General features: G+C 37.3%; 1 protein-coding gene across 2 annotated transcripts in view; it reads left to right on the top strand.

The window, feature by feature from the left end:
• Nucleotides 1–26,165, top strand: part of NSF (N-ethylmaleimide sensitive factor, vesicle fusing ATPase) — a 160,142-nt gene that overhangs the window by 45,645 nt on the left and 88,332 nt on the right. For both annotated transcript variants that reach the window (XM_007175848.2, XM_007175849.2), the window contains exons 5-8: nt 762–928; nt 3,701–3,808; nt 4,605–4,680; nt 6,991–7,146. In XM_007175848.2, the coding sequence (XP_007175910.2) occupies nt 762–928; nt 3,701–3,808; nt 4,605–4,680; nt 6,991–7,146 (507 nt within the window). The remainder of the gene's footprint in view (nt 1–761; nt 929–3,700; nt 3,809–4,604; nt 4,681–6,990; nt 7,147–26,165) is intronic.

Raw genomic sequence — 26,165 nt, 5'->3', positions numbered from 1 at the left:
TGCCTCCTTTGTTATTAGCATGGAGACGATAGGTATTTTGCTGCTGTTGTTTCATTTAAACAGTTCGTGAATATATTAAGCATCCTACAGACACTGTTGGGTGCTGTTAATACAAAGAAGAGCTAAAAACCTGGCCTTTGTCCTGTTATACATGTAGAACTTACTGTAGTTCCCTGCATATCATAGGTGCTCAGTAAGTATTTCTGTAGTATTAAAAAAAAAGATGTCACACTCTGTGTTGCTCTGGAGGAAATCCCTCTAGTAAACATTTTTTTTTTTTCTCAAGGTTTTTTTGTGTGTGTGTGTGTGTCCTACATTCTAATTTGTTAGGGCAAAAGAGCCCACACACCTCTCACCTTAGCTCTTTCTTGTGTCAAACAAAAATCTTGTTTGGAAACAGTATGTTATGCCAACTCCACTGGGACTTCCCATTGTCATTTTGTCCTCTGTTTAATGAGAAGGAGGAAGATGCAGAGGCTGTGTAGGGAGGGCTGTGATTTCCCTAGAAAAGTCGGGTGAGAGGTGAAAGTACAGGAGAGTGCTGTTCAGTATGTTCTAATTAAGTCAGAGGGAAGAACATCTCTAGTGGTTATTATTATTTTTAAAAATCTGTGCCTATGTGTCCCTCCAATGAAGGCCATGTAAAATCCCCTTTTGGTCAAGTTCTGTTATAATTCATTTATATGAAACTTTTAGTTACTTGAAGCACAGCAAGTATTTGGTGTCTCTGTGATTTTAAAAATGCTTCTTTTTTTCTCTAGTGTCCTTATATACATTTGACAAAGCCAAACAATGTATTGGCACAATGACCATCGAGATTGATTTCCTGCAGAAAAAAAGTATCGACTCTAACCCTTATGATACTGACAAGATGGCCGCAGAATTCATTCAACAGTTCAACAACCAGGCATTCTCAGTGGGACAACAGGTAGTTTTAAATTTTCTTTCATTTCTTTCATTTATAGACATTCTAATCTCTGCAGTTGTGGAAAATTAATTCTGTTTTTTAAAAACTGAGAGGAGCTTTGCATGTGAACAGCTATATCTAAGATGAGTGATAAAAAGTGAGGGAAATATGTTTGCTGAACCTCTAGCAGTCTGTTCAGAAAAATTCTAAAGTAGCTTTTAGGTTACAGCGTCATATATAATTACAGCAGCTTTTCTTTCTGTAAATTTGGAAATACTATAGACATACATGTCTCAGATTTCTTCTTTTCTTATTGTGGGACATTTGTCTCTGGATGTCTTTCTCTTTTACTGATATATTTCTGTAGAAAAGTAATTCTTTTTTGGTTATGAACTTCTTTGAGAATCTTAAGAAAATTGTGTGTGTGTGTGTATGTATATGTATGTGTGTGTGTATATATATATATATATATATATATATATATATATATATTTAGTTTTTTTCATGGAGCTTTTGAAACCCAGATTTTCTTTTCTTGAAAATGATATTTACATTGCTCCCTTTTTTTTGACTTCAGTGAATATCATATTGTTTAACCTCCTAGGAAAAAAATCTGTTCTTTTAAAATTTTAGTTAAAAAATGTATGAGTTCATAAATTGCTGTTTGTACACATAAATAATCATTGCTCTTTTGACCTCACCATTACATTTGTCTCGTTCTCTATGACTTTTCTTAATCATTCCTAATTCCTTCCTCCTACCATAGCTCCATAGCAGCTGTTCTCAAACTGTGGTCCAGAGACCTGTGGGGGTCCCTGAGGCCCTTTCAAGGGGTTTGTGAAGTCAAAACTATTTTCATAATAATATCAAGACATTAGGTTCCCTTTTCCTCTTATTGTCTCACAAGTCTACAGGGGAGTCTTGTAGACTGTGTGACGGGTATAGCATAGCACACTGACTGCTGAAGCAGACACGAGCGTCCAGCAGTCTTCCATTAAGCAAGAAATTAAAGAGGTTTGTGAAAATGTCACAGTGCCACTCTTCCCATTTATATTTTTTTATTTTGGAAAATGGAGGGATTTTTTTAACAAATTAAAAATATGTTATTAACACATAATGTACTTAATTGTTTTTGAAAAATAAGTTTCTTGTTCTAATTTCTGATACAGTGACTATCAAGAGATATAATACATATAAACAAAATTTGGGGGGTCCTCAAAAATGTTTAGGCTTATATATAAAGGGATCCTGAGACCAGAAAGTTTGAGAATCCCACCTTATAGAATTCTGATCTGTAATGAGTTACATAGACTGTCTTTGCGTCTCTCACGTGGGAAGGTCTGTAAGATGGGGAATGGGAGAAGTGGTAGAAGGAAAGACCTGTGGGAGTGAATGGAGTGTCATTATCTGGAGAAATGAGACTCTAAGGATTTGGATAACCCATACATCATAATATCAAACGTTCACGAGTGGAAACTCAATTACTGGTAGATAGGAAAAGGATATAGAACATTTATTATTGTTTTTAAAAGTACTAGAATTGGAATGAACCTCAGAGGTTATCTTGTCTAACCTCATTTTGCAAATGAGGAATCTTATTTAGGTCCAGCGAAGAAGGTCCATGACCTTCTCAGCCAGGGGTGTAGCTGAGACAAGAACCTATTAGTCAGTTGATCAATTAATTAATTAAATGCTTATTGAACACCTAGTATGTGTTCAATAAATACTATTTTAGTATCCCTGTGGATCTGCAGTGAACAAAATAAACAGAATTCCTACCCTCATAGAGCTTACTTTCTAGTTGGGAAAGACAGAAAATAAGAAATGCCACGTACTGTTTAGTACTTTGATGTCAGTAAAATGGGATGATGCACTAGAGAGCCACTGGACTGCTACTTTGGATTAGATGGATTGAGGAGGCTCCCCAGGATGGCAGAGATTAGCTGATAATTTGTTGACTTACCTGTGCATTGCTTTGCTTTACCATAGTCCTCCTGGATGCCTACACTTTCTGACTGATAGTTGTGCTCAGATTGCCTGACTAAACTTCATTGTTTTTACCTTCTCCATTAGCTTTTGTATTTTAATAGAAAATGCTTTGGTATTTGTAATAATTTAAAACCCAGTAACATGCAGATGTCTATAAACCCATGAAACAAAATCCTCCATAATACAGAGAAGAAATAAATATCTTACTTCAAATCATTTTTCTTAGTATTTATTCTCATTCGTAGTAATTAGTAGTGGCAGGATTGACAGTCAGTTTTGTTTATTATATTTTTGTTATACCCCAGTACCTAGAAGAGGGCCTTGCTTGTAGAAGGTACTCAATAAATATTTGGTGAATGAATGACCATTCAGAAGCTGTCTCTGCACTTGAATGACAGGCACTTTGTATTGGTTGTAGAAAAGCATTATTTTAGAGTCACACACCCAGGTTTGCATCCTGGCACTGTCGTCTACTGTGACTCTAGGTCCCATTGTTTAGCCCCTCTCTGGATCTCAGCTTCCTTCCTAGTAAAACTGAGGAATACTTTCTGTTTGCAAGAGAGTTTGTGAGTATTAATTACAGAACCTCCTGTAATGTTTGTTTGGCACACAGCAGATACTCAATAAATGTTAGTTGGTTATGGTAACCAATGGTTACCTCTCATTGGTTATGTGGGTAGTTTGCTCATGGTGATACACAAGAGAAAGCTGCTTGCCTGCATTTGGAAAACATTGATGATGATGTGAGAATCAAGCCATTGAATCATGAAGTGATTTTTCTCCCCTTACTTCTTTTCTACATAGCTTGTGTTTAGCTTCAATGAAAAGCTTTTTGGCTTACTGGTAAAAGACATTGAAGCCATGGATCCTAGCATCCTGAAGGGAGAGCCTGCGGCGGGTAAAAGACAAAAGGTATGTTTTATTTTTAATAATCTTTATGATGTGCATTATGCAAATTAATATAATTTTCCTAGCCATTCTCTCCCTCAGTGATTTCTTTTATATTATGTGCTCTTTATTTTTTATTTATTTATTTATGTATATATGTACGTATGTATTTATTTATGGCTGTGTTGGGTCTTCGTTTCTGTGCAAGGGCTTTCTCCAGTTGTGGCGAGCAGGGGCCACTCTTCATCGCGGTGCGCGGGCCTTTCACTGTCGCGGCCTCTCCCGTTGCGGAGCACAGGCTCCAGACGCGCAGGCTCGGTAGTTGTGGCTCACGGGCCTAGCCGCTCCGCAGCATGTGGGATCTTCCCAGACCGGGGCACGAACCTGTGTCCCCTGCATTGGCAGGCAGATTCCTAACCACTGCGCCACCAGGGAAGCCCCTATGTGCTCTTTTTTTTAAGATAGTAGGGGAAAAAATTGCTTTTCTAGCCAGCATATTTATTAAAATATAGTGTAAAATATACTTATTTGCAGATCTAATAGTAATTTGAAATTTGTATACGTACTTGTAATTCTGGTTGAATGCAAGTGATATTTATTGTAAATAAATAATAAGACAGGTGTTATCAAAAATATATGTGTTGAAATAAAATAGGAATAATAGAAGGTAATTATGACTGAAGTAAATGTAACTTAGCTGATAGTTTGGAAGATTTACTTTGCTCAGAGAGACCTCATTTCCCCTTTGTTTTCTGCCTTGCTTTGAGAAGTCCAGAAGTCTGCTATTAGACTAACTACTAATTACTGTCTTTCTATGCAGATTGAAGTAGGACTGGTTGTTGGAAACAGTCAAGTTGCATTTGAAAAAGCAGAAAATTCATCACTCAATCTTACTGGTAAGATTTACAGTTTTTAGAAGATTCTGAGTAAAGTGGGACTATCTCTGTTATAACATGTGACTCAACTTCAGTGAGTTTTAAGCGGGGAAGGAGAATAGGGACACCTCCCTTGAGGAGGCTTATCACAGAATCATGGAGTGTTTCATATCTGTCAAATGTGATGATGTAGAAAAGAATTTAAAACCTTCACTATGTCATTGTTGTCCAATAGAAATATAATGTGAGCCATGTATGTCATTTTTAATTTCCTAGTAACTACATTAAAAATAAGGGAAAAGATACAGATAAAATTAATTTTTAAACTTTTAATATTGAGATAAGTTCAGGCTTACAGAGGTTCCATAAAAAATAGTTCAGAAAGTTCCTGTATACCCTTCACCAGCTTCCTCTGATGTTAGATCTTAAATAACCATAGTACAGCCACCAAAACTAAATTAACATGGTTCCATTGCTACTAACTAAACTACAGACTTTATTTGGATTTCACCAGTTTTTTCATCATGTCCTTTTTCTGTTCCAGGATCTAACTCGGGATTCCATATTGCATTTAGTGGGCTAGTTTCCATAGTCTTCTCCAGTCTCTGACAGTTCCTCATATTTTCATTGTCTTTCACGACCTTGAGAGCTGGTCACTTATTTTGTAGGATGTCCCTCAGCTGGTTGTGTGTTAAATGTGATACTAATATCACATCCATTACTGATTGAGTTAAATGATGAATGTGCAGGTAAAGAGCGTCTTTCCAACAGATTCATAGTTCAGTCCTACTCTTCTACGTTAGCCCTACTTTTATTATATTAAAATAATGCAGATTGATCTCTACAAATAGTAACTCACCAGAATAATGATGCTGTTAATTGTATAGTAATTCTTATTTTTGGTTGACTTAACTATGTTATGTCTAACCCAGTACAAGGTAGAGGATTTTCGATGGTTGCACACCATTATATCCAAAGTCATTTAACTTCGAATATGTGGCCTTTCTCTTGATCCATAAATTATCATTCCTCCCTTATTGTTTTTTCTTAATTATAAAATAAAATATTTAGCTCATGAAATATGGATACTCAAAAATAACACACTCTAAAATTTTTAAATTTGATTATATTTTCATACTGTTTTATAATTTGTTCTTTTTTGCTTAACATATTTCAAGCATCTTAATAAATACACTTCTACAATATAATTTTTAATGACTATACATATTGTTTCATGGATGTAGGATATATCATAATCTCCTATTATTGATCCAATACATTTCTGGAGTGATTTCTTTGTATATCATATTCTGTACACATTTTGTTAAGGTATATTATCCCAAGAGAGTCGCATGACTTTCGTACTATGTGGATATTTCTAAGTAATTCATGCAAAGGTGTGATAGTTTTTTTTCCGTGGGAAAGTAAAATTGTGTAGTGATTTAACATGCAGTAAATTTGACCACAAGAGGGCAGTAGAGTGTAAGAAAAATATTTTTGATAGCTTCATAAAGGAAATGTTTAAGTCCACAAAACTCTAACTATACAAATAGCATCTTTTCTTTTTCTAGGGTAAACTTTTTCTAATGTGACCTTTTATTCCCTAATTTAAAAAAAAACTATAATATTACTTTCTTTTTTTTGTTTATAGTGGAATGTACTAAGGCACTTTATTCTTTGTGTTTGAGATAGTTAATGTGGTTCTCTTGAGTTACTTTAGGGGGCACTATGACATTTAAGTTAGATAATTTTCATTTGCGAAAGAATTTGAAAACATGAATTTTGAAATCATGAAAGACTTTAGGATGATTTTAGACTTTTGTGTGCAGATGAAGAAAAACCAAAAATAAGGCATCAAACTTAGTGCATCTTTTCAGACTGAGGGGTTATATTCCCAATTATATACTTAATCTAGATAAATATATGTATTTTTAAATCTTGCTCTAGGAGCCTTGAGGGACTGCTAGATTTCAGTTGCATTTCTGGCAACTAGTGTTTTCTTCATCAGACACGCACATGGTGTTTCTTCTAATCAACCAAGTTAGTTAACTTGGTTAGGATTAGAGGTTAATAAGACCAGACTCCACGGATTGACTGCAGCATGAGTTTAGCTAGTCATTTTGAAAGTGTTTTACTGACCCTAAATGGGGACCAGACAAAGTAGTGAATATAGCAAAACTCATCCTTCTTAGAAGTCAGCTAAGAGCATGTTGTTCATCTTTGTATAAGGGTAGCTTTTCTTTATTCACTGAGGATACCCAGGGAGTTCTGTCTTTTTACATTTAGTGATGAGGTTCTTGTCTCACGTTTGATTGTCTTTGCTTGACACAGGCAAAGCTAAAACCAAGGAAAACCGCCAGTCTATCATCAATCCTGACTGGAACTTTGAAAAAATGGGAATAGGAGGTCTGGACAAGGAATTCTCAGATATTTTTCGACGAGCGTTTGCTTCCCGGGTATTTCCTCCAGAGATTGTGGAACAGATGGGTGAGTTTAAAAAGGAAAATTTGATAAAATCTTGTATTGTTTTTTAAAGAAATGGATGTGATAAAGTCTCTTTTCAGTAATGTTTTGAAATTATTTTTGAGACCTGACAAAGTATTTTTAACTTTAAAAAAAAAGTTAAAAAAATCTTTGAAGTATTAGGATTTTTAAAATTACATTTTAATTTCATGGGGAAATCATAGAAATATTTGTGGTTGCTTGATTTTATGTATTCAAGTATATTTTTCTATAGGACATATTTAGAAATTTCATTTTATTTATATATTTATGAATTTTTTAATAGGGCATATTTAGAGATTTCATCTGACTTTAAAGATTCACTAGAGGTCAGATTTACCCTGCTGAATAGTCATTACCGATTAGACTAGGGGTGTTGTTCTAATATTAGCTCTTGTTTCTTTTTATTGTACTGTTGTATTACCCAGTTGGTGCATCTTCATACCTAGTAAATGGATACTTGACATGTTTTAAATTTGTGCAAAAGGACAGATGCAGGATAGACATTGGAATTTCCATGTTGCGTACAAAGAAATGCACTAGTCATTTATCACTTTTTTCTTGAAGGTTTATTTAATTTATCTGTGTGTGTGAAATGGCTTTATTTGCCCTGGTGGAAATGCTGTCATGACTGTTTTCATATCCATATCATAGGTTGGATTGGAATGTGAGCAACAGAATATCTGAGAAAGGAATTTATAACATAACAGCTTCTGGCAGACTATTAGTATTAAAAACAGTATCCAAAAAAACTGAAGGAATACAAATATATTACTCCCTTCACCTCCATCATTCTTTATCTTTAAATTGCTACTGGGAGATAAAAGTATATTCATCCTGGTGGGGATAAGAACTGCTTTCCAGGCACTAAGTGCTTGGTTCTATCAACCTCCTATTGTTGGTAGCTTTTCTGCCTGGTCGCTCACTCTGATAAATTACAGGCACAGCACACACCTGTTCACTGGCTAAAGGTCGAGTTTGGATTTGGATTAAGAGAAAATGACAGAGACCCTCATCACCTGAGTTTTATACACCTTGAAATGGCAATAGCATACTTTTCTATCTGAAAGATACAAAGGCCAAGTCCATAAAAAACAGAATTTTAATTTGGAAAATAGTTAAAAATATGGTAGTTCACTATCTTGGTAATGTGTATTTTGAGGCACAATAAATCCATAAAACTTTTAAATAAAGACATGGAAATATTGTTTAAGTATACTTGGGGTATAAGCAGAGATTAAAGGGTGATTCCAAATGTTCTAAGTTATTCTTGTGGAATATTTTTACTAGTTTTCAAGCCTGAGCCCCATATAGAAATAGTCTAATGATTGTTTCTTTGAGCATGTATACTCTTCAGCCAACAGTAGAAAAAATACTGCTTCCATAAGTTATATCTTTTAATTATAGTATAAGTATTTTCTCACGGTTTAGAAACTTTTGATGATTCAGTTATTCAGATACTAGTTTCCTGTTTGTGCATTATCCAAACCCTGCTCATTAGGGCCTCTGTCTGAGGTTGAGGAGATAACACGTAAAGGAGTAAACTCATTTCAGTCAATTTGTGACTCTGCCAGCTGTTGAAGAGTTTGAAATTAAATCAAAATAGATTTGGAATTTCTGAGTGACTTTAATCTGTTTTTGCAATCCATATTGAAATTAGTTGAATTATATAGTATGCTTTTTGTTGTTAATGTGCTTTTTGACCAGGGACCTTAAATTTCAGTTTTGTTGGTGAGTACTACTACCCAGAACCTTTTTTTTTTTTAATAAATCTTTTATTTAATTGCAACATTAACCATTAACTTGTTTTAGGCAAACAAAGAATTACTATATTTTATTTATTTATTTATGGCTGCATTGGGTCTTTGTTGCTGCGCTTGAGCTTTCTCTAGTTGCAGTGCGTGGGCTTCTTATTGCGTTGGCTTCTCTTATTGTGGAGCACGGGCTCCAGGTGCACGGGCTTCAGTAGTTGTGGCACGTGGGCTCAGCTGCTCTGCGGCATGTGGGATCTTCCCGGACCAGGGCTCGAACCCGTGTCCCCTGCACTGGCAGGCAGACTCCCAACCACTGCACCACCAGGGAAATCCCCAGAACCTTTTTTTATGGATTTACTTTTCTAATACTTTTATACTGATTTAGTTAGGCATAAATGAGTTCTTTTTTTTTTTTTTATGTAGTAAATTTTTTTCTCTTTATGGCCTTTTGCTCTCCAGAAGCTTGTGTTATCAATTTGATTTAAAAGACATTAAGTCTAAAGGTACCTTGGCTTTTGAGCTGAACTGAAAGACATTTTTTTCTTCATTCTGAATGAAGATTCTCAGTGTCCTTATGCTACTTTTTTTATGGTAAAATGGCTGAAAAATAATTCTCTTGCTGTGCACGTGTCATTCCTTATTTTCCAACAGAGGCTTCTTTTTTCATTTGAATTTCGGGGGAATTACATAATAGACTATTTCATTGCCTTCTAAGTACAGTGTGATTTTAAAGTTCTCATTGGGCTTTGATAAAGGTATATAAAAGTACAGATTGCTACATTTAATTTAAAATGACATTACAGGGACTTCCCTGGTGGCGCAGTGGTTAAGAATCCGCCTGCCAATGCAGGGGACACGGGTTCGATCCCTGGTCTGGGAAGATCCCACATGCCACGGAGCAGCTAAGCCCGTGCGCCACAACTACTGAAGCACGCACACCTAGAGCCTGTGCTCCGCATCAAGAGAAGCCACCGCAATGAGAAGCCCGCGCACCACAACAAAGAGTAGCCCCCACTCGCCGCAAATAGAGAAAGCCCGTGCGCAGCAACGAAGACCCAACGCAGCCAAAAATAAATTAATTAATTAAAAATAAATAAATAAAATGACATTACATGTGTCCTTTTTTATATATATCCTGTGTTCTTTTACCCTGCCGGGTGGGAACAAAATTAGCTAATTTTTTTCCTCATTCTCTGTTAACTAAATAGTCAACCTATATGGTTGTGGGATCTCACTGGACACTGGATATGATTGGTTAAATCAATTCAAATGGAAAAAAAAATAGGGATTAGAAAAGAATAATTAACGTAGCTTATGGGACTATTTTATTTTGTTTAAGCAGAGAACATTTTTACTTTTGGCTTGAGACCAAATCATTGTTTTTACCATGGAGTCTAGAGTTATGTCTGCTTTGTAAACAGGAATCTTAACTAAATGAATCTTTTTGCCTGTATATCAAAGTTTCAAGTTCACAAAGTGATAAATTTAGAATTATCTTCTGTCATTGTGTTTATGAGACTGATAATTGTAAGTAATATAGTTCTTTCCTTTTGCTTGAAAAACTTCATGTTGCTTTTGAAAACTGCAAATATACCTTAAGTAATACAGAGTTTTGCCAGTGAGATACAGAGACCAAAGGACTAACCAGAGGCACACATTTATGCAGAAAAAATAGGGATCAGATGAGATAATACACATGAAATAAGTGTCCTAGAGTTTCCAAAATGTTAGTTTCTCTCTTGAAATACATTCAAGTATTTCCTGTTTTTGTTGTAACATTTTTATAAAATTAAAGTCAAGGAAGGCCTTAAAAGGGAAAAGAAGAAGTCACATACAGCCAGCCCTATAGAGAATGGAAGAAAGGTCATATGTAGAAGTATGAAAAGGGATTACTTTGGGGGGATATCAGTTTAGACTTTTGTTGTTCTTGTTTTAATCAGTGCAACTATTTAATCAGTGTAACTAACTTTTTCTTTGTCTGGAGCAGTTGGACTCACCCAAACCCACATGGGGCAGCTCTTCCTTGAAAGCACATGAAAGCATTAGCAAGGAAAACTAGACCTAAACCTTGCACTTAGCGGATGCCCTCAGTAATTTAGTTAGAATATCCTCCAACGCCTACAATGATAGCCGTTAAGTTAGGAAAGACCTTAAATCATTTGTGGGATAATATAGAAGTACCTTTTGGGTCCCAGGATAGAAATGTGGGCATCAAAAACCAGCATCTGGAAGTATGGGTGAATAAACTCAGCAGTCCTTGAGTGCACCCAGGTGTCTATGGCATATGCATGCACTCCTGTTCAGACATTCACCACGCTTATTCCCTTGTGTACAGTTTTGTGCAGAGTGCTCTGGATAAATAATTGATTACCTCAGTTCTCATTGTAGCTCTTTTGTTGGAAAAGATAGTTTCCACAAAGAAACTTCATTTTTTGGCATCCCTGGCAGTTACCTCTAAACTGTAAATGTCAGAGCAAAAACAACAATAACAATTTTTTTTCAAAGAACAGTGAAATAATTGTTAAAGAATTAAAGAATTGTAATATAATTTTAGGACTAGGTTCACATGTATCCAAGGAAAGGGGCTTTTGCAGAAGTTATCTGTATTAGAGCTGAAAGGAAAAGAGTGTAGAGACTTAAAGGCCTCAAGCCTTGTCCTGTCTTTGCGTGGACTTGTACCTTGTAGATATGCAGGCTGCCCAGTGGGGAGGAAAGCCACTGGTTAGAGTTTTGTATGCCCTTTCTTTGAAACTGACACTGTTCTTTTTGGTCCCCCTTTTTGTGCCTCCCTCTCTAAGTCCATTTTCAATCTGTATTTTTAAGGTTTCTTTTGAAATTCTAGAGGAAAGCAACTCATTTCTGATATCACAAGTGAAACTGCAGTTACTCTGCAAAGTAGAGCTTCGGAGAAGATAAGGAGCCTTTCAGTCCCATGCAGACATCTTTCACATGCTAAGAACAGTGCAAATAAAATACAGTGGAAGAAAGGGCACTAAGGTTTTGTACATGCCATATTTGGGAGAGAGGGAGTTCTTGCTAAGATTAACATAAACACTGACACTCTTAAAATGCATTTTCACACCCCCAACTCATGAGGAGAGATTGCAATTTACATGGTGGTTAAGACATCTTACCAAACTCCAGGGCTCTGTAAAAGGAACCCTAAGGCTAAAGAGCTTATCTGAAATTTGAAAAAAAAAAAAAAAGAAGCTTTCTGACATTCATCTTTTTTCCTTGTATTAGTCATAACTTGCTTTTCAGCTATATTTTAGGTTTTGAATGCCAACCTGACATCTGTTCAAGTCTGCCTGTAATTTATTAAGAAAGGAAAAGAAAGCAATTGCTCACTAGTTAGAGATGCAAAACTTACCCTTTCTGCTTTTCCACAGAGTACTTATAGATGATACTTGAATATGAAGAATGTAATAATTTAATAATTTACTAATTCTAACTCAGGTTGGGGAATTTATGTTTTTGTTTTTGTTTTTTTAATTAGAAGAAGAAAATGGCCTTATGATCATGTGATTTCCAGAATCTCTAGAGCAGGGTATAGAGATAAAGCAGACACCCTAAAAATACTATGGGTGCCTTTTAATAAACTGAAAAATTTAACCTTGAATTAATTTTTCCATTGGTTTTAATTTTTCAGGTTAAATTTACTTACATTTGAATAGAAATAATGTAGTTGTGCTTATATCTCAGAGTCAAATTATATGTAAATTCAGTTGGCATTTTTTATTTATAAACAGACTTTTAGAGTGATTTCTTTCTTTTGGGGAGGCAGAGCTGTCTATAGAATCACCAATGGATTAGATTTGCTGGCAACTACAGTTGAGTTACTTATAAATCAATAATCGGGTCACTATGAAGTTGAAGTCTAAGTTTTTACCTAAATGTCCACCAGTAAGGAAATGATTAAATAAACTATGCTGCATCCTCCCATCCTCATTGTGGAATAGAGTGAAGCGAATCTTAAAATGGTATAGCTCTAAATGTACAGATATGTTTTAGTAATTTAAAAAAACTGAAGTAAATGCATTACAGAAGTCCATATGGACTCACATTAAATTGAAAAAAATTGTTTACTTCTGTGAAAGGGAATTTAAGATGGAAATAGAGGGAGATTTTTGTTCTTTCACTCTGTGTACCTCTTCTCTGAATATTTAACTGGGATATTATATTTCTACTTGTGTAATTAAAAAACAAACAAAAAGGTACTATCACAGGCTATTTCTGTCTTGTGGCGTCTCCCCTGACAGCACAGCAAAGGAGCAGGGGGACAGATATGACCCACTCCTTTCATGAAGTTTCAATGGAGGAGAAGAGGGTGAGACCTGGATCCCCAGGGCTTTAATTGCAGCCCCTTACCAAGCATAGGCAGACATGCCTGTCCTTTTCTACTAAAAGATAAAAACAATTTCTTGATGTGTAACAAACTACCTCCTCCAATTACTTTTTGCATTATAGAATGGGTACAAGTAGTTTGTATTCCCTCCAAACCGTGAGAACATTTGCATCTGAGTGCTTAAGCAGCTGTGGAAGCATTAGAGAGGAAAGGGTGGGAGAAGGGAAGGAGGGAGAGCAGAGTTTCTGACGTGTGAGGAACTCTGCTTGAATTTGTTCAGTCTTCAAAACCTTTCCACTGAGGAACCTAACTCATGTGACTCCTAAAGTGAAATGGTTGGTGTTTTTTCCATTTTATTCCCATATTTAGGTGGTGATGATGATGTTAGCTAATACCTATATAGGGCCAGCACCCTTCTAAATGCTTTACATATATTAACTTATTTAATCCTCACAACAACCTTATGAGGCAGATACTATATTGTCCCCATTTTATGGAGAGGAAACTGAGTGTCAGAAAGGTTGAGTAATTGGTCCAAGACATATAGCTAGTAAGTGGTGGAGTCACATTTGAACTCAGGCAGTCTGGCCTCCGAGTCCATGCCGTTAACTCTTTTTTTTTTTTCTATTTATTTATTTGGCTGCGCCGGGTCTTAGTTGCGGCATGTGGGATCTTCTTTTCGGCAGGAGGGATCTTTAGGTGCGGCATGTGGGATCTAGTTCCTTGACCAGGGGTCAAACCTGGGCCCCCTGCATTGGGAGCGCAGAGTCTTAGCCACTGGACCGCCAGGGAAGTCCCATGCTGTTAACGCTTACATTGTTCCTTTCTCATGAAAGCCCATAACATAAAACCGTTCAAATGGGCTTTCTCAGCCCCACTTCTTGGGGACCTCTGAAGTGGTCTTTGAGGGAGCTGGAGCCAAGAGCTTTGCAACTATGACACCACTGACATTTTGAGCCGGATAATTGTCATGGGGTGCTGGCTGTCCTTTGCACTGTAGGATGTTTAGCAGTATCACTGGCCTCTACCCACTAGATGCCAAGTAACACTCCCCATCTCATCTCTAGTGGTGACAACCAGAAGTATCTCCAGACATTGTCAAACATCCCCTGGGGGCAAAATCACCCTTGGTTGAGAACCACGATCTAGTGCAGTCCCCTGGCTCCTTCTCTTTACAGATGCAGAAACTGTGGCCCAAGGTCACTAAGCAAGTCACAGGCAGAACTAGGACTAGAACTTGGTTCTCCTGGTCCAGGAACCAGGAGAAAAAGAGGAAAAGGAAATGACTCACTAAGTTTGTACAACTAGTAATTGGCAGAACTGGGTTTGGAAATCAGGATGTCTGGTTCCAGGGTCTGTCTTCTGAACTGCCTCTCCGGATATTGAAGAGATCTAAGAATCAAGTAGTCAATAAAGCCTTGAATTTTGTGTCAGAGAATATCCTATGATGAGTACATATGTTCCACGTTTGCCTTTCTTCCTGAATTAATTCTCAAGGAAATTTACAAAGCTTTCCATATATGTAAAGGTTGTGAGAACTTAGACAAAATAGGTTTGGGGGTGAAAAGGAAGGGAGGAATTATTAAAACACTGAAGATCTATAGGTCTGGCCTCACCCCCTACCATTTCCTATATGCACTTATAAATGACAGCCTTCAAATTCAGAAATTATCCAGTACTTTAGTGATTTGGTAGAATTCTACATATTGAGTATATATAGAGATAGTTAATAACTACAGAAATCTGACCTTTGCATTTAGATATCAGACAACTGTTTAAACTTCTCTGGCCTCTCTTCCTCTGCTAAAGAGTTAAACTACCTCCTCCTCCTTCCTCTTTGTCATCCTTCTTTTCATCTCCTTCTCCTCCTCTTCTTTTTCCCCCTCCTGCTCCTCCCCCTTCCCCCCACCCCTCCTTCTTCCCTTTTTTCTTTTTAAGAGTGGAGGTATTTTGTAAAATCTCCGATTTCTGTCAAGGCAGTGAGGGTATTGACTGAAAGCATAAAGATCTCTTTATCTGTTTGGGTTTTAAAATTTGAATGGACAAACTGTCTCAATTGGGATTCCTTTTTTTTTTTTAATTTTATTTATTTTTTATACAGCAGTTTCTTATTAGTTACCTATTTTATACACGTCACTGTATACATGTCAATCCCAATCTCCCAATTCATCCCACCACCACGCCCCCCCACCCCCCACTTTCCCCCCTTGGTGTCCATATGTTTCTTCTCAACATCTGTGTCTCTATTTCTGCCCTGCAAACCAGTTCACCTGGACCATTTTTCTAGGTTCCAAATATATGCGTTAATATACAATATTTGTTTTTCTCTTTCTGACTTACTTCACTCTGTAGGACAGTCTCTAGATCCATCCACGTCTCTACACATGACCCAATTTCGTTCCTTTTTATGGCTGAGTAATATTCCACTGTATATATGTACCACTTCTTCTTTATCCATTTGTCTGTCGATGGGCATTTAGGTTGCTTCCATGACCTGGCTATTGTAAGTAGTGCTGCAATGAACATTTGGGTGCATGTGTCTTTTTGAATTATGGTTTTCTCTGGGTATATGCCCAATAGTGGGATTGCTGGGTCATATGGTAATTCTATTTTTAGTTTTTTAAGGAACCTCCATACTGTTCTCCATAGTGGCTGTATCAATTTACATTCCCACCAACAGTGCAAGAGGGTTCCCTTTTCTCCACACCCTCTCCAGCATTTGTTGTTTGTACATTTTCTGATGATGCCCATTCTAACTGGTGTGAGGTGATACCTCATTGTAGTTTTGATTTGCATTTCTCTAATAATTAGTGATGTTGAGCAGCTTTTCATGTGCTTCTTGGCCATCTGTATGTCTTCTTTGGAGAAATGTCTATTTAGGTCTTCTGCCCATTTTTGGATTGGGTTGTTTGTTTTTTTAATGTTGAGCTGCATGAGCTGTTGATATATTTTGGAGATTAATCCTTTGTCCGTTGATTCGTTTGCAAATATTTTCTCCCATTCTGAGTGTTGTCTTTTCGTGTTGTTTGTAGTTTCCTTTGCTGTGCAAAAGCTTTTAAGTTTCATTAGGTCCCATTTGTTTATTTTTGTTTTTATTTCCATTACTCTAGGAGGTGGATCAAAAAAGATCTTGCTGTGATTTATGTCAAAGAGTGTTCTTCCTATGTTTTCCTCTAAGAGTTTTATAGTGTCCAGTCTTACATTTAGGTGTCTAATCCATTTTGAGTTTATTTTTGTGTATGGTGTTAGGGAGTGTTCTAATTTCATTCTTTTACATGTAGCTGTCCAGTTTTCCCAGCACCACTTATTGAAAAGACTGTCTTTTCTCCATTGTATATCCTTGCCTCCTTTGTCATAGATTAGTTGACCATAGGTGTGTGGGTTTATCTCTGGGCTTTCTGTCCTGTTCCATTGATCTGTATTTCTGTTTTTGTGCCAGTACCATATTGTCTTGATTACTGTAGCTTTGTAGTATAGTCTGAAGTCAGGGAGTCTGATTCCTCCAGCTCCGTTTTTTTCCCTCAAGACTGCTTTGGCTATTCATGATCTTTTGTGTCTCCATACAAATTTTAAGATTTTTTGTTCTAGTTCTGTAAAAGATGCCACTGGTAACTTGATAGCGATTGCACTGAATCTGTAGATTGCTTTGGGTAGTATAGTCATTTTCACAATATTGATTCTTCCAATCCAAGAACATGGTATATCTCTCCATCTGTTTGTGTCATCTTTGATTTCTTTCATCAGTGTCTTGTAGTTTTCTGAGTACAGGTCTTACCTCCTTAGGTAGGTTTATTCCAGGGTATTTTATTCTTTTTGTTGCAGTGGTGACTGGGATTGTTTCCTTAATTTCTCTTTCTGACCTTTTGTTGTTAGTGTATAGGAATGCAAGAGATTTCTGTGCATTAATATGTATCCTGCAACTTTACCAAATTCATTGATTAGCTCTAGTAGTTTTCTGGTGGCATCTTTAGGATTCTGTGTATAGTATCATGTCATCTACATACAGTGACAGTTTTACTTCTTCTTTTCCAATTTGTATTCCTTTTATTTCTTTTTCTTCTCTGATTGCCATGGCTAGGACTTCCAAAACTATGTTGAATAATAGTGGCGAGAGTGGGCATCCTTGTCTTGTTCCTGATCTTAGAGGAAATGCTTTCAGTTTTTCACCATTGAGACTGATGTTTGCTGTGGGTTTGTCATATATGGCCTCTATTATGTTGAGGTAGGTTCCCTCTATGCCCACTTTCTGAAGAGTTTTTATCATAAATGGGCGTTGAATTTTGTCGGAAGCTTTTTCTGCACCGATTGGGATGATCATATGGTTTTTATTCTTGAATTTGTTAATAATGTGTATCACATTGATTGATTTGCGTATATTGAAGAATCCTTGCATCCCTGGGATAAATCCCACTTGATCATGGTGTATGATCCTTTTAATGTGTTGTTGGATTCTGTTTGCTAGTATTTTGTTGAGGATTTTTGCATCTATATTCATCAGTGATATTGGTCTGTAATTTTCTTTTTTTGTAGTATCTTTGTCTGGTTTTGGTATCAGGGTGATGGTGGCCTCATAGAATGAGTTTGGGAGTGTTCCTTCCTCTGCAGTGTTTTGGAAGAGTTTGAGAAGGATGGGTGTTAGCTCTTCTCTAAATGTTTGCTAGAATTCACCTGTGAAGCCATGTGGTCTTGGACTTTTGTTTGTTGGAAGATTTTTAATCACAGTTTCAATTTCATTACTTGTGATTGGTCTGTTCATATTTTCTATTTCTTCCTGGTTCAGTCTTGGAAGGTTGTACCTTTCTAAGAATTTGTCCATTTCTTCCAGGTTGTCCATTTTATTGGCATAGAGGTGCTTGTAGTAATCTCTTAGGATGCTTTGTATTTCTGTGGTGTCTGTTGTAACTTCTCCGTTTTCATTTCTAATTTTATTGATTTGGGTCCTCTCCCTCTTTTTCTTGATGAGTCTGGCAAATTGTTTATCAGTTTTGTTTCTCTTTCAAAGAACCAGCTTTTAGTTTTATTGATCTTTGCTATTGTTTTCTTTGTTTCTATTTCATTTATTTCTGCTCTGATCTTTATGATTTCTTTCCTTCTGCTAACTTTGGGTTTTGTTTGTTCTTTCTGTAATTCCTTTAGGTGTAAGGTTAGGTTGTTTATTTGAGATTTTTCTTGTTTCTTGAGGTAGGCTTGTATGCTATAAACTTCCCTCTTAGAATTGCTTTTGCTGCATCCCATAGGTTTTGGATCATTGTGTTTTCATTGTAATTTGTCTCTAGGTATTTTTTGATTTCCTCTTTGATTTCTTCAGTGATCTCTTGGTTATTTAGTAACGTATTGTTTAGCCTCCATGTGTTTGTGTTTTTTTCGTTCTTTTACCCTGTAATTGATTTCTAATCTCATAGCGTTGAGATGCCTGATATGATTTCAGTTTTCTTAAATTGACCGAGGCTTGATTTGTGACCCAAGATGTGAGCTGTCCTGGAGAATGTTCCATGTGCACTTGAGAAGAAAGTGTATTCTGCCACTTTTGGGTGGAATGTCCTATAAATATCAATTAAATCTATCTGCTCTGTTGTGTCATTTAAAGCTTGTGTGTCCTTATTCATTTTCTGTCTGGATGATCTGTCCATTGGTATAAGTGAGATGTTAAAGTCCCCCACTGTTATTGTGTTACTGTCGATCTCCTCTTTTATAGCTGTTAGCAGTTGCCTTATGTATTGAGGTGCTCCTATTTTGGGTGCATAAATATTTACAATTGTTATATCTTCTTCTTGGATTGATCCCTTGATCATTATGTAGTGTCCTTCCTTGTCTCTTGTAACATTCTTTATTTTAAAGTCTATTTTATCTTATATGAATATTGCTACTCCAACTTTCTTTTGATTTCCATTTGCATGGAATATCTTTTTCCGTCCCCTCACTTTCAGTCTGTGTGTGTCCATAGGTCTGAAGTGGGTCTTTCGTAGACAGCATATATATGGGTCTTGTTTTTGTATCCATTCAGCCAGTCTCTGTCTTTCGGTTGGAGCATTTAATCCATTTACATTTAAGGTGATTATTGATATGTATGTTCTTATTACCATTTTCTTAATTGTTTTGCATTTGTTATTGTAGGTCTTTTCCTTCTCTTGTGTTTCCTGTCTAGAGAAGTTCCTTTAGCATTTGTTGTAAAGCTGGTTTGGTGGTGCTGGATTCTCTTAGCTTTTGCTTGTCTGTAAAGGTTTTAGTTTCTCCATGGAATCTGAATGAGATCCTTGCTGGGTAGAGTAATCTTGGTTGTAGGTTTTTCCCTTTCATCACTTTAAATATGTCCTGCCACTCCCTTCTGGCTTGCAGAGTTTCTGCTGAAAGATTAGCTGTTAACCTTGTGGGGATTCCCTTGTATGTTATTGTTGCTTTTCCCTTGCTGCTTTTAATATTTTTTCTTTGTATTTAATTTTTGATGGTTTGAGTAATATGTGTCTTGGCATGTTTCTCCTTGGATTTATCCTGTATGGAACTCTCTGTGCTTCCTGGACTTGATTGACTATTTCCTTTCCCATATTAGGGAAGTTTTCAACTATAATCTCTTCAAATATTTTCTCAGTCCCTTTCTTTTTCTCTTCTTCTTCTTGGGACCTCTATAATTCGAATGTTGGTGCATTTAATGTTGTCCCAGAGGTCTCTGAGACTGTCCTCAATTCTTTTCATTCTTTTATCTTTATTCTGCTCTGTGGTAGTTATTTCCACTATTTTATCTTCCTGGTCACTTACCCGTTCTTCTGCCTCAGTTATTCTGCTATTGATTCCTTCTAGAGAATTTTTAATTTCATTTATTGTGTTGTTCATCATTGTTTGTTTGCTCTTTAGTTCTTCTAGGTCCTTGTTAAACGTTTCTTGTATTTTCTCCATTCTATTTCCAAGATTTTGGATCATCTTTACTATCATTACTCTGAATTCTTTTTCAGGTAGACTGCCTGTTTCCTCTTTATTTGTTTGGTCTGGTGGGTTTTTACCTGGCTCCTTCACCTGCTGTGTATTTCTCTGTCTTCTCATTTTGCTTAACTTACTGTGTTTGGGGTCTCCTTTTCACAGGCTGCAGGTTCGTAGTTCCCGTTGTTTTTGGTGTCTGCCCCCGGCGGGTAAGGTTGGTTCAGTGGGTTGTGTAGGCTTCCTGGTGGAGGGGACTGATGCCTGCGTTCTGGTGGGTGAGGCTGGATCTTGTCTTTGGTGGGCAGGACTGCGTCCGGTGGTGTATTTTGGGGTGTCTGTGAACTTATTATGATTTTAGGCAGCCTCTCTGCTAATGGGTGGGGTTGTGTTCCTGTCCTGCTAATGGTTTGGCATGGGGTGTCCAGCACTGGAGCTTGCTGGTCGTTGAGTGGAGCTGGGTCTTAGAGTTGAAATGGAGATCTCTGGGAGAGCTCTCGCTGATTGATATTACGTGGGGCCAGGAGGTCTCTAGTGGTCCAGTGTCCTGAACTCGGCTCTCCCACCTCAGAGGCTCAGGCCTGACACCCAGCCAGAGCACCAAGACCCTGTCAGCCACACGGTTTTCCCTCTTGGCACTGGTCTCTTTGGACCACCACCCCGTCCTCATCACAGAGGGATGCTTTCAAGTAGGTAGATGCGGAAGGAATGCGTGACACACTGGTGGAGAGGCGGGGGGCTGGCCAGCCCGATGGGCTCCAACAATGGGTGAAACTATGCCAGTGAAACACACTGCAAGTTCTCGGGTGTATAGCTCTGTTCTTAATGTCTTCTAATTATTCATTTTCATTACACTTGTAAAGCAGAGTTTCTCAACCTTGACATTTTTGACATTTTAGGCTGGATAATTCTTTGTTGGAGGGGGTATATCCTGTTCATTATAGGATGTTTAGCAGCATCTCTGGGCTCTATCCACTCAAAGCCAGTAGTTCCCTCCTTCCTCCTGTGTGACAATCAAAAATGTCTCCCCTGAATGGCAGAATTGCCCTGCATTGAGCACATGCATTGAAGGCAGAACTGTAATGTCTTTTTATCCATGTATTATCCACACTGGGGCTGTTTGGAATATGGTCTACAGATCACTGCTGGACCATGAACTGTTGTTACCAGTCCACGATAAGATAAATATCAAGATTGAAAACAAGAATTTAGAAACTTTTTTTTAGTAATTTAACATTACCACAATGTTTTTTATTGCATTTTACAATATTGGTCTGCAATGGATTGAAAACTTAAAAGAAAAAGAAAAAAAACAGGACCTTAGCATAGGTAGTTTGAGAAGTACTGCCCTACATAAATATTTGCTAAATGAATGAAATTTTGAACAAACAATTATAATGGGAAATCACTGGGGAATTTTCAGCAGTGGAATAAAGCAATTAAAGTTAACATTTTAAATAATTAATATGGCTATTCTATGAAAAGCATTGCTCTAGAGAGGAGGTGAAAGATGGAATAGTGGGAGACCAGTAGACCATAATTGTCCAGTTGTATGGTACTTAGAACCTGGATTAGGGTGGTGACAGTGGGAATGGAAAGGGAAGAAAAGATGTGAAAACAATTACAAAGATGAAATTGGCAGAGTTTGGTCATTATTTACTGTGGTGACAGAATTGGAGGTGAGACTCATGTCTCAGTGAGACAATGTTAGAAATAAGAAAATCAGGAGGACCTCATCTGGGGGGAGTGGAGAATAATCATTGCACATATTTTCATCACCACAAAAAGAAACTGGAAGCTGAATTGAGGACAGAAGGAAGAATTGCTGATATTTACTTTTACTGAAGGAGAGCTTCAGTCAGTCTACACACATTTAAGAAACACACTGTGGAACACTCTTTCTTGAAATAACCTCATTGCTTGATTGTTCTCCCTCCAAGGATTTCTGATCTTCCTTTTACCTCTCTGGCTGTCCCTTCTCAGTCTCTTTTGTGTCCTTTACAGTGGAGTTCCTCAGGAGTCTGTCTTAGAGCTACTCTTTTCCTCACTCTGTAATTGTTCTCCCCCAAATTGATCACATCCATTTCCGCAGGTTAAATTAGTGTCTTTATGCCATTAACTCTCAAATATGCATATTCCATCACAGTCTTAACTTAGAGCGCTTAGCAGCATAACCTCTTGGCTATCTCATGATCATACAGTAAATTCACAGTCAAACTCATTCAACTGCCCCCTGCATCCTCCCTAAACATACTTCTGTTTTCTAGCTCAGGCAATGCTCTAGCTGAGAATCTGGGCACCCTCTTTAACTCGTCTCTTTCCCTCACCTCCCATTTCCTGTCAGTGCTGCAGTCTTCTCAGAATCTCAAGTCTGTCCAGTTCTCTCCATCTCCCCCACCACTGCCTTCCTTCAGGCCACCATTATCTCTTGCCTGAATTGCTCCTTAAGCCTTCAGCCTTGCCCTTCCCTAATCCATTCTCCACACTGTAACTGGAGCGATTTTTATAAAAAGGCAAGTCTGATCCTGTCACTCCACTGGTTAAAACTCTTTAGTAGCTCTCCTTAACTCCGTCCATGGCTTACAAGCCCTATGCGGTCTGCCCCCTGCCAGACTTTCCCACCCTTTCTTTCAGCCTCTGCCCCCTCTCCCATGCTCTGGGTTCCAGCCAACCTGTGCTATTTTCAGTTCGTCTAATTTGCCATGCTACTGTTTCTTACCTCTATATCCGAGGGTACTTTTTCACCATCTTTTTATCCAACTCCTGTTTATCCTTTAGGCCTCAGCTTTGATCTCACTTTTTTCAGAATGCTTTGACTTTAGTGTCCTCCTAGGTGTTCCAGTAATTCCATGTGTTCTTTTATGCATTATTACCTTGTAGCATAATTGCTTATTACAAATATTCCAGCCCCCTGCATGCCCTTACCTCCCACAAGCATAATATAAATTCAGTAAGGAAGAGACCTTGTTTATTTGGTTACTAGTGTATGTTCTGTTCCTGTGCTGGTGCCTGGTTCATAGTATAAGTTTTCAGGAAAAGAATAAACGCCGAGAACTTGATTAATCTTAGTTGTGGAACACTTTAGATGGTTAGACCCGAGTCCTGCCCTCAAGATGCTTACAGTGTATTTGGGACTAACACTATATTTGCACATCCCAGAGCAGTATTTTTTTTTAAGATTTATTTATTATTTATTTGTTTATTTTTGGCTGCGGTGGGTCTTAGTTGCGGCACATGGGATCTTCGTTGAGGCATACGGGATCGTTCATTGTGGCGCGCGGGCTTCTCTCTAGTTGTGGCATGTGGGTTTTCTCTCTCTAGTTGTGATGTGCAGGCCCCAGAGTGCATGGGCTCTGTAATTTGCCACACGCGGGCTCCCTAGTTGAGGCCTGCGAGCTCAGTAATTGTGTTGCGTGGGCTTAGTTGCCCTGCGGCACGTGGGATCTTAGTTACCTGACCAGGGATCGAACCCGCATCCCCTGCATTGTAAGGTGGATTCTTTACCACTGGACCACCAGGGAAGTCCCCCAGAGCAGTGTTGTGTAACGTATAAGGTACATTGTGAACCAAATTAGCAAAGTAGGCAATATGAGGAAGCAGCAGTTGCACTGAAGGAGTAAAGACTTGAGCCATGTCTTTAAAAAGTTACTAAATCTACATTGATCCTCTGAGATTCCTTCTTAATCTAGGAAAGACCTCTTGTATTGGCCCCAAATGGAACTAGACTACAGAAATAAGAAGGGGGAAAGTATTTTGCTTATGCATTTTTGATTGTCTGTACTCATGTATAGGTTATTTTTCTGTTTAAATAGGATCATACTAGTCATTGTTCTGTGACTTTTTTCTTTACTTAATAGTGTGTCATGAGCTTTTTTCCAAGAAAAAACAGGTAGATAACTTTTTTTTTTTAAAGATAAATAATATTAGCAAAATTGTATCCAGATAAGCCCTGTACTGGTAAATTAGCATCTCTTCCTCAGCAGTAAGAAGGCTCTTGGGTATGCCAAAACAAGGCTCACTTTGAGTCTGCCATTACCACTTGTCACTTGTATGGTCCTGGCCCTGGCCCTCTTAATACATAAGGGCCCTGGGCCCTAAACTCTCTGAGTCTTGGTACCCTCACCTGCAAAATTATTTACTTTGTAGGTTTATTGTCAGTATAGCATTAATGTGTATAAATTTTCTAACATAGTGTTCACAGTGAGCAAGGTACTATGTAGATGATGGTTGGTATGATTATATTGCCAAAAAGTAATTTTATGAAAGACAAAAATATTTAATCTATTTCATTTAATCAAATCCTTATCTTAAACTTTTGTTGCTGTTCAAAATAGTTTACGCCTTAGATTATCCTCATATGCTATTTTGTAATTACCCATTTTGAACAGTGTTTGTTGGTAAGGTAGTCAAGGGAACACCTAGAAATATGTTTTCTTTGTTTGTGAACTCATACTTTGGCTGATTTATATTTACTTTTTATCACATTCCATCAGAGGAGAGCTGATAAATGCTCTATCACTTCCTTCTATAAATCACATCAGTTTCTTCTTATATGTGGTATACTGACTTGGAAAAACAACAACCATCTTGATAGACACTATAGAGAATAGGATGTTGTAGGAAGGGAAGTGGAAGAAAGAATTAACTATAATGTTAGCAAAAAACTGCCCAGAACATAGCTCTTCATTTAGGCAACCAACTGTAGCTGTGAAAGCTTAGAAAAAGGGAGATAGGAAGACCCACTTTACTGTGTTACAAATTCTCTGTAGTCTGACCTTTCTTTATCTGGCTACAGAAGGCTGACCATATGTCATACTAAATGATATAGAACTCAGCCATTCAAAATTCATATTTGTCTTATATGTAGTAATGGCTCCAGGTGAGATACTGTGTGTAACATAAAGATGATAGTTTATTGCCACAGTCAAAAGATTGAATCCTTTTCTCCATTTTGCCTAAAAATGAATTTTTAAAAAATCAAATGGGTTGAACCTGTAGTTGGGTAATTCTGTTCTTAGTACCTTGTCTAAGAATTTGAAGGAAAAGATCATTTAGAAGGATAGACAAACAGAATGAAAGACATTATTTGCATTTATTACCTTAATTATCCAGTCCTTTCTCAGTTTTTGTCCCTCTTGTTATTAGACCCTTTGCTTTCTGCTCTCAATCGCCACTGTCGAGGTATGAAATTTTCTCAAAAGGATTGTCACCCATTTTACATTCTTTAATACTCCTCTCTATGAGATAATCAAAAGCAAATAGTATATCTGTATATACATTAGATTTAAATTCATTAAGGTAACTATATATTTGGATCAGAATTACACCATGTTAGAGCAGCAGACCATAGAAATTATCTAGTCTGACATTTTCCAAATTTACTTAAACTTACTTAACAAACATACGGACATAAAGATATAACTATTAATGTTTCAAGGAACACCAGTTTGAGAAAAGCTTATTTAAAAGCTTATGTCATTCTTATTTCATAGATGAGGATTTTGGGACCCCAGGAGGGTAAACAGTTTATTTAAGCTAGAGTCACAGTAGGGGCTAGGATGCAGGTTGCCTTACTCCCAGTCTGGTGCTCTTTAGGCTTCTTGGTTCAGCATTTTAAATGAGTTGATTTACTATTGGGTTTCTTATTCTAGATTTCACAACTTGGATGTGAAGCCACACTGCCCATTCTCTAGAATAAGCTTCACTATTTTCTGGAGGCTTATTTCCTTTTATCCAAGCATTTAGTGGTGATTTTTAGATCACCTTTACTGTATGTAATGTATGACTGTATCTTCAGATGCTTTCACCATCTCCCATTAGAATTCTTACTGAAGTGAATTTTTGAAATGTTCAAAACTTTGTTACATTTATTAAACATTTTTTTCCCCATCCCACAAATAGTTCTGTCTTCCCAGTTACCTTTATTTTCTAGGTCCTTGGAGTCATGTTTTCTTCCCTTTTTCCTTTGCTTTGCATACTTTCTTTTAAACTTTTTA

Source organism: Balaenoptera acutorostrata, chromosome 20 (genome assembly GCF_949987535.1).
Source record: "Balaenoptera acutorostrata chromosome 20, mBalAcu1.1, whole genome shotgun sequence".
NCBI classification, from domain to species: Eukaryota; Metazoa; Chordata; class Mammalia; order Artiodactyla; family Balaenopteridae; genus Balaenoptera; species Balaenoptera acutorostrata.
The sequence above is the reverse complement of the archived record's forward strand: the minus strand, read 5'-3'. Positions and strand labels throughout refer to the sequence as shown.